The sequence below is a fragment of the Vanessa cardui genome, chromosome 24 (assembly GCF_905220365.1).
Source record: "Vanessa cardui chromosome 24, ilVanCard2.1, whole genome shotgun sequence".
Taxonomy (NCBI): domain Eukaryota; kingdom Metazoa; phylum Arthropoda; class Insecta; order Lepidoptera; family Nymphalidae; genus Vanessa; species Vanessa cardui.
The window spans coordinates 6,372,938-6,382,708 of record NC_061146.1 but is presented as its reverse complement, the minus strand read 5'-3'; the positions used below and the strand labels follow the sequence as shown (position 1 = coordinate 6,382,708).

General features: G+C 33.1%; 1 protein-coding gene across 1 annotated transcript; it reads right to left on the bottom strand.

Moving 5' to 3' along the window:
* Positions 1-232: 232 nt before the first annotated feature.
* LOC124539995 (stromal membrane-associated protein 1-like) lies at positions 233-9,688 on the bottom strand. Its single transcript, XM_047117391.1, has 5 exons — positions 9,468-9,688; positions 5,839-5,969; positions 4,975-5,153; positions 3,355-3,460; positions 233-3,022 (listed from the first exon to the last, which is right to left on the bottom strand). The coding sequence occupies exons 1-5, from the start codon at positions 9,583-9,585 to the stop codon at positions 2,327-2,329; spliced, it is 1,230 nt and encodes a 409-aa protein (XP_046973347.1). The 5' UTR covers positions 9,586-9,688; the 3' UTR covers positions 233-2,326.
* Between the last annotated feature and the right edge of the window lie 83 nt (positions 9,689-9,771).

Sequence of the window (9,771 nt, the reverse complement as noted above, 5' to 3'; positions counted from 1 at the left end):
TATTAATACAATTATTATTGTCGCTGATCGAATTTTTGTAAGTTTTATTAATATCAAATTATATTCAGCCCTTTCCTCAGCAACAGCCCACATTCTATGCCCACTGGTGGGCTTTTCTTGGTCTTTCATCTGAATCGTGCCAATTTCTTCCTAATGTCTTTCTTCCCAATATAGCCCACTATGAATCACAACGATCTCAAATTCAAACGCCATCGAGATAAGTATGTTCTTAGGTCACGATCCAAGACCCCCCTCCCCCATATCTGACATATTTGTAGCATCATAGTTCACACCTTTTGAAAATGGGCTGAATAGACATTGTATTATTTCAAAACAATAGTAAACAAATTTTTGGAATTTATAAAATAGCGCATATAATTACTCATATATTAAACACAAACATCACACTACATGTTTAACAGTGCAAGATAATACTAAAAAAAAAACGTGTAAAAACGTAATTAAAAAAATAAATTCTATCATTGTATATACGGAAAAAATAGTTTTTTTTTTTCAAATTGCACAATAAATATACGAATTAAATTTCAAAAGTGATTTTTACACCGAGATACTGTGAAAGTCTAACTATACATTGTATTTATATAAATTAATATCTAATCTATATTTCAAATAAATGAAATAATTAATACATTTATCGAAAGTATGCAAGAAATTGAATATAAAATTACATATTTACTATAAGACGAATCAATTACTTTTAATTTAATACATCTCATTACAGCCTATTCCGATCAAAGTTGGAGTAAAATAAACAATGATATAACGTGACATCATTAAATACTCTGTGGTACTCATTATGAATTTATGAAAAAATGGCGTCATAAAAGTCAGTACAACAAAAGTAATTATAAGTATAGTAAGACACAAATTAGATGTAGCATCGGAAAATACAATGGAATGAAAATAAAACCGATTACTGCCGATTTACACAACTAATAGAAAAAGCTCAAAATCGCGCCATTCGACGCTATTCGTCGCTATAGATTCACACGTCAGAGAATGCAAGAGCATGTACATCGACGCGTCAAATTGACGAATATATTCGGTCATATGATATTACAAGTTATTACGTTTGTGCAAAGATCATATTCGCGTGAGAAAAAAATATTGATAATTTGGGATAGCGTACTCTATTCGGATGTGATCGGTTTTACGAATTTTGCCGATGCTACATCTAAGTTGTGTGGTACTATACTTAAATGACAGTACTATAAATGAAGTAATATTAATCTAGTTTGTAGGGCATACTATAGCAGAACCACTTGCAAATCAGATAGTATATGTAAATCTAAAGTTTTTTTCCTTTCTTTGATTAGAATAGGCTATATTTTTATCTCGGTGCTTATAATAACCTAAATATTATCACCAGTTACACACAAAGATATCTATAATAAATTATATGTATGTATAGAAGAAAATATAAATTCCCTTGACGTGAGAGAATGCGTTACGACGTTTATTGTCTATGTTTTTAACGAACTGTTCTCAATAAAAACTTGAGCATTACAATTAAATTTGTACAATGCATAACCAAAAACATTCAACTACATAATTGTTTTAGACAATCATATAAATATATAATATTATTAAATAAATATTAATCGATTTTCTACGTATATAATAAATTTAGAAATGCTATATAATTTAGAATAAATAGATAAAAATTAATTAACTAGTAAATATATTTAATTACCTACTAAAAATCTTTTATATGCCGGATTCTGTAAATTTCTCTGTCAGTACCGATGACTAAAAGACTTAATTTGTCTTTTCTCATCGCTTCAGAAGTTGACATTTAACAAAACCGGTTTAATTATTATTATTAGTAAGTAAACCTACCATTAAGTAGTAATTTATTGTTTTGTTTGTTTTGTACAAATTTAATTGCAATGAAGATATTTATAATATGATATCACACTGTTAGAAAAGGCTAACGCATTTTAGAAATTTTACTAAACGCATGTCATGATTGGAAGTCACACAATACACTATTTAAACAAATTTGTACAAAATTTTAAGTATAATTGTTATTACTTATAACGTAATACTCTATTCAACAAGGAAAGATTTAATATTATGAAATTTGATAATACTTTATACATATTTATTTAAATGCAGTACGTATGCCTCACACTTTGCATATTTTAACACATCTTCCGCACCCTGGATTTTGTTATTTGAAAAATTATTGATCTATGTATCGTAACCCATTCTGTGGATATCAGCCGTGATAGAACGAACGCTCAATAATGCGTTATCTATGATGCACAACGAAATATAAACCATGAATTATATCCTTGAAAACTTATTGCCACGTCGTATTGCTCGCAACATTAGGGTTAGGGGGGAATGCATTAGGGAAATTCTGTCCTAAGTTAAGACCACTAAACTGTTGAGATAACGGTTGAGTGGGTTGAGTGTTGAAAAATTGCTGGTTTTGGGGGAACGGTTGAACATTTTGAAGAGGCTGCTGTTGCATTTGACTCGGGAACGGCTGCTGGAATTGATTTTGCATCGGTTGGAATTGATTGAACGTTTGCATTCCATTCGGCATTGCCATATTGTTGTAAGCTGGGGTTTGGTAAACTGTTCCAAACTGGAAGCCTCCGGGCTGACCTTGTTGGACAGGATTGAATTGATTTGCTAATGTGTTCGTCGGTGTCTGACTGTACAATGCCAAAATACTGTCTTTCGTCAACTTGGATTTCTCCTTTTCTGTTGGTGCCGCTTGTTTAAAGAAATTCTCCTCCTCTGTCTTGAGATCAGGTTTCACCTCTTCCGGTTTCGGTTCAGCTGGCTTCTCTTGTGGTGCCGAGAAGAAATTTGAAAATATATCGTCATTGTTGGATGTCTTCGGCTCTGGTTTCATGGTATCTAGTCCAAGGAGATCAGCTGATCCATTTGACGTTTTACTAGTATCTGCTTGGTGTGTAGGTGTGTTTCTGCCTAATTTAGGACTTACTGATATTGGTTTCGGCAGACTGGGTATGACGTCAGATTTCTGAAAAATTGATTTAACATAACCTTAAAATGGGTTCTTTTATTTTTTTTGCTATTTATTGTCTTTTTTTTTAAAATACTTGAGACAACATCACATACATTACTCTGATCCCAATGTAAGTAACTAAAGCACTTGTGTTATGGAAAATCAGAAGTAACGACGGTACCACAACCACCCAGACCCAAGACAACATAGAAAACTAATGATAATCTACATCGACTCAGCCGGGAATCGAACCCAGGACCTCGGAGTGGCTTACCCATGAAAACCGGTGTACACACCACTCAACCACGGAGGTCGTCAAGTATCAAGTAAGTCATTATTATACGTACGTTATATTTCTTGTCGGCAGATGGCGCTGGTAGAGGTCCCAAGCCTGACGTGGTCGCGCGCTTTTTACGTTTTTGTTTCTCTAATTCTTCATCTATCTCTTTGTCCCTAAAACAATTGGACCTTAATATACAATGTGCCTGTGACGTCAACGTATTGAATATACCCAATAATATATAGCATTTTCAGACCAAGCACTAATAAAAACAAAAACATTCGTTAACGTTGTTATAAGACATTTCAGATAACAGCCTGTAAATTTCCCATTGCTAGGCTAAGGCCTCCTCTCCCATTGAGGAGAAGGTTTGGAACATATTCCACCACGATGTTCTAATGCGGGTTGTTTCGGCCGAAAAAACATATACAGGTTTCTTCACGATGTCTTCCTTCACCGCCGAGCACGAGATGAATTATAAACACAAATTAAGCTCATGAATATTCAGTGCTGCTTGCTAAGGTTGGAACCCGCAATCTTCGGTTAAAATGCACGCGTCCTAACCACTGGGCTATCTCGGCTCATTATCGGATATATTGTTACATAAATAGTGACGTATTTAGGCCGTAAGTTATTGACCCGCCACTTTAAACCCAAACGCCGCTTATATACCATAACAAGAACAGCATTCAGTTCTTTCGTGTGACCAAAAAATCTCGAAGACAAAAGAGCTTATATCATTAACTAATCTTAATTCGATTGTGACAAGAGTACTAAGCAGTGGAGCATTACCACCTCGAGCCTTGGACCAATACGACCACGAGCACCAAATTGATCTATAGTTGCAAATAAGTGATTCGTAATTTTATAGATTCAATTCTTCTAGCAATTTATCTTGGGCACGTATCCGCCCCAAATTTCGAGCTTTTTCGTAACGTAAGCATCATAATTGATATGTACAGTCAGAGTAAGAAAACCTTCGTCAGTTTTCAAATTCATTCCTCTATCAAGTCTTAGACTCTTAGTACCTTTAGAATCTAAACATCGAACCACTGCGACGCAATATGTCATTCTCGATCGGTAAAGCAGATTTATCGCTCATATTGAGCACACGAAAATAGATCTTAAGGTGACGAACCCTTTCTTATCCCGACTGTACATTAGCTAATTGTTTTAAATTGATAATTGTTAAATCTTATTGTTGACGGACTGACTGTTTGTTATTGAATTTCGCTATTGTGTAGACTTTGAAAACTAAATGAGTGACGAATGTAGTATAAAAATAATGCATTAATTGAATAAAGTTTTGAATCTATTTTGTCAACATACTTTTTTTTTATATCGGTACCCGAAAAATAGGTCAGGTTGATAGTTGTTTTGCTGACTCTTCAATGAAAAATGATCATTTTTTATTGATATGCACTCCCTTGGTCCTCTTATAAATGGAAACATCTTCCATATCTTACTCTCTTAATATATTTTGGACACCGTCAATAACAATTTTCAAAAGAGACATGGAAATTTTGCGCCAGTGAGTGTGCAAGCTATTATATTCTATTTCCTTGTCATAATCGAACGAAATAGTTATGCTAACCCGTATAATAAGAATATTATACGCTATGTGTACATAACACACAGCGCTAAGCAAAATTATTATTATTATTTTCAATTTAAAGCAAATTCTAACCAGTTTAGTTTAGGCATAGTGGGCGGTACCCATTCCTTCGCGATGTACTTTTTCTGTTCGTACTTCGCCCTGATGAAGGTCTCTAAGGCGTTATCGTTCTGCGGTCTTCGGAAGGAATCCGGTAAGTTAGCTTCGTAGACGGCACGAGCGCGGGAGTTGCCCATTTGCTGAAGATATACCTGAAAAAAACATTGCATTTCATTAATTGGATCTATATGGAGGTTTCAAGTCAGAGAAACGGCAAATATTATTAAGTTAAGTTTTGACTTGTGAAGGGTGAATGAACCAGTGTAAATTCGGGGCCAACCCGCACACGTACACTTTAAATACACAAAGATACGTACAAATTCAGTACAATTAAACACGTGAAAATTCAGTGATTCCTGCCTGAGTTTGATCTCGCATCCATCCCGTTAAGATTGACGAGCTCCATTCACTAGTGGCCTATTGGCTCACCACTGGGCCATCTTTATGAGTCATCATCAAGAGTCGAGATGGCCCAGTGGTTAGAACGCGTGCATCTTAACCGATGATTGCGGGTTCAAACCCAGGCAAGCACCGCTGATTTATGTGCTTAATATGTCTTTATAATTCATCTCGTGCTCAGCGGTGAAGGAAAACATCGTGAGGAAACCATGTGACAAATTTCATAGAAATTCTGTCGCATGTGTATTCCACCAAACCGCATTGGAACAGCGTGCTGGAATATGTTCCAAACCTTCTCCTTAAAGGGATATCAGGCCTTTGGCCCAGTAGTGGAAATTTACAGGTTGTTGTTGTTGTTGGCCATCTTGGTGTAAGTTTTATAAATGTTATTCACGTTATTTTTTTTATAGAGGTATTAAGATTAATTAAATAACATACCACTTGTTCAGCAGTCCATGAATCAAGATTGACGCTTTTCACCTTCGAAATGTGTACGCCGAGGTTACGGTGGATACCAGCGCAGCGGATGCAGAGGAATATACCGAGGTTCCATGACGCCCACCGAGGCCCTGTAACGTCGAGATCGTTTAATATTAATCATTACATATTATAAAACAAAGTCGCTTATCGCTATCTGTCCGTATGTCTGCTTAGATCTTTAAAATTACGCAATGGATTTTGATGCGGTTCTTTTTAATAGATAGTGTAGGTTTTTGTATATGTCATGGACGATATACTTAATAAACACTGATACTGATAATTTTAAAAGTTTCTAATGTGATGTCGTAAATAAAAAAAAATCTGTGGTATATTTAGCATCTGTATTGCAACCGCGCGAAGCGAGGGAGGGGATACTAGCCATAGCATGTGTTTACTCTGAAAAAACTCAGAATCTAACATCCCCACTAATATTATAAATGCGAAAGTAAATGTTTCTTATCTCTTAAACCACTGAACCGATTTAGATGAAATTTGGTATGGTCATAATTCGAGTCCCGAAAAAGGGGGGCAAAATGGCGGGGGACTGTTTGGGTGTTACATGTAGTTTTATAAATTTCTTGCGGGTAAAGCCAGCCAGTGTTCAGCTAGTATTCTATAACATATATTACAAGACATAAATTTAGAGTATGCCTTGAAATCACAAACCGCTCGACCGAGCGTGCTTTAACTTTGTGCTATGCACATTGGTACAACCTTACTCGCTACAGCTTTAGTTTGTCTTTTTGTAATTGTGTCGTTCTAAAATGTAAAAACTTTACCATCGGTAAATTTGATGCTCAAATAGCCTTTACTAATTCTTATAATAATTTTTTGATATTCTAGTATTACTGGGGTGATGTCATCGCTAGTTTAAAAAGATGACACGTTCGATTTTTATTCATCATACCAACAACGATTAGATCTTATTAATATTAATAGAAAATTATATTATATTGTCAACTATTTGTCGCGTGCCGCTTCGAATGCGGATTTGGAGTTGGGTGTCTGGGTCTGGTGTTAGGCATAAAAAAGTAGACAATATTCTTCCTTGGGATTGAAGCTGGACTCATGTCAAAGTTTCATCAAATTCGATTCAGTGATATGGCTGGGAGACAACAACGCAACAGACAGAGTTATTTGCATTTAAAATATTAGGATAAAATGATTATTAATGAATCACTATAAAAATTATTGAATGGATGAATCATTTACTTTTTGACGTATCATTCTGTCATATAAACATACAATACAGTTATATGAAAATTTAATTCTCTAAATTTCTTATATGTTAATTTCTTATAGTTGTCTAGAAAAGAGATTATCTATAAGCTATTAAGCGATACAAATATTAACACATACAAATATTTGGGTATCTTTTAAGGCTTCAATTTAATGCTCACACATGACATTACTCTTTAAAACTGTGAATCATTCTGTGACCTGGTACTAACAGGGTTTATATCAACTACTTTTGGTAAACAGAATTAAAGCAAAGAACAGTAAATGTATAATATTGTTGGATATTAGTAATGTCCAACTAATATCAGGGAATGGTTAGTAAAATTTCTAAATGATTACTTATAATAAGTTATTGCTTTTAGAATAGTCTTTTATAAGAATTATCTGCACTAATATATAAATTATAATAACATTATTTAATACTGTTCTAAGAGTCACTTATACAATCAGAGATAAAAATCATTGCATGCAGACAGAAATAAAAATGTTCAAAGTAAAAATAATAATAATTATATCTTCTATTCTTCTGTTCCTACAGGGCCTCAAGACTGTCAATTCCGGCCTTGATATGTGCTTTTCATAGTTTCATACAATTTAGACTTTTGACATTCAAAACATTTTTTATAAAAAATGTTTAATTTATAATATTACAAAATACCAGTTCTTTGTACAAGAATGAAAAGGAAATTATTATAACATCCTGTGTTTAAATTTAAAACTGAAAGTACTTCATTGAGATATAAAATTATTATCATTATGAGATGTTTTACATATTTTTTTCTACCTTTCCTCAGTGCTATTGTTTGTTAATGACAAAACCAGATCCAACTGGTTATAAGGGGATTTTAACTAGTTTAAAAATGCAAAGGAAACTACAAATAAACAACTTCACTAATTATCATGCAATGTTACACCCACATCATCAGAGGGTATATGATGTAGGACATCATACAAAGTCAAACTCAAATAACTTTATTCAATATAGAAGCATTACACTTTCTTATTGATGGTCAATTGAAACAATACCACCAGTTCGGAAAAAAAAAATACCCTGACCTGAGAAGAACCCGCAAAAGAAACTCAGCAGGTTTTTTTTTTTGTTACAGGATATATATGTAGTATATATAGGAAAGGTCAATGTGGTGATGATAGTGCTGGTGGATTTTTTATTAGTTAGTCACAATTAGTCACATGTAAATATCCTTAATGAAATCCACCTGACTTAAATATTATATCTCTGTTTCAAATATTATTTTTTTCATAATTAATAGACCTTTTATAAATAGTACATAAAAAATATTTTACTCTATCTCTTGTATAAATTTATATTCTGTTACAGATGTAGTAGATGAAGCAGATGCTTATACCGGTTAGGTCAGTCTAACCGGTATAAGCATCTGCTTATTATTATGGTTATACTCAACGCTTTTACTCTTCTACTCAACTCTCTTTATCTCTGAAATTTTTAAAACTTACAATTTCATTATGTTTCAAATTTTTTTTAGTCCATTTTTTATTAATTGTATAAAAAAAAAGAGCTGGAGTGAAATCAAGCATAGCTTGATGTCATTAAAGGCTTAGCTTGACACTGACCCCTACTAACAGGTGTAACATACACAAAGGAAGGAAACCTACCAATTTAGGTCAGGTTTTTACCTAGACATCATTTTGCTTGCATTATATTTTCATTAAGATAGGTGTTTTATTTAAATTGGCAATTGTTATTAATAATTCCTAATATTATGGTTATTGTTACATAAAATTTTATTTTAACTTAAATTATGTAACTCATTAAGTTCAACGGGTCTTAGCTTAACATGTTTAGAGGTTTTTAAAAAAAATTATTACCATTTTTTAAGTTAATGAACAACAATTTAATAAAAGATAACAACTATAATTTATCTTTATTGTTATGATAACAAGAAGGGTATTTAATGTCCTTTATCAATTATGCGACAGGTTTTCGTTAATTGATCTATTTGTTTTTTTTTTTATAACAATATAAATTAAATGTCAATGATCATATTAAAAACTTAAAAAAAAATAACTATTTCAATGGTCGAAATAATATGACTCATTGTTAGTTTCGCAACTAGTTTAAGGAATTAAATAATAATTAAGCAATTTATTGGTATCGACGTGATCATATTTTAATTTGCAGATAGCGTGAGTCAATCCTTCACAAATCAGAACGTGAAGGCTCAAGACCTTGTTTGCATGCGAATTTCAAAAGAAAATAGGATTTTTAGTCAGTATATCATAATTTGTCTGCTCTCACGACAATCTTGACCATGAAAACTAACAAAGCTGGTATTAATAAATATATATAAAAAAAAGAATTCGCTCACCCTTAGCGTCACAATCAACACAATATTTATTGTCTTCATCCTTCAATAATTGTATTAATATATTCTGACATCGATCCTGGATCTGTTTGGCGCGATCTTTTTCACTTTTAGAAGTCATTTCTGTGAATAAACGATTGATAATTGGGAAAAAAGGGTGGATGTAAAATACTGCTTATTTGTAGAAGACTAGAAGACAGACCATAAAGCAAAAGTGACAGCCGTTTCTTAGTGATGAGGTGTATGATAAAGTGAGACCGAAAGGTTTCAGAAACGTCCTTATTTTTTTTTATTGGATAACATTTGT

What these genes read in the sequence shown, in the direction of transcription:
- LOC124539995 (XM_047117391.1), bottom strand. Translation starts at nt 9,585, where the DNA reads ATGACTTCTAAAAGTGAAAAAGATCGCGCCAAACAGATCCAGGATCGA. An exon ending in TGTTGATTGTGACGCTAAGG is followed by an intron (nt 5,970 to 9,467) that starts GTGAGCGAATTC and finishes TCGACGTTACAG; the next exon opens with GGCCTCGGTGGGCGTCATGG. An exon ending in CTGCCGACAAGAAATATAAC is followed by an intron (nt 3,023 to 3,354) that starts GTACGTATAATA and finishes TCAATTTTTCAG; the next exon opens with AAATCTGACGTCATACCCAG.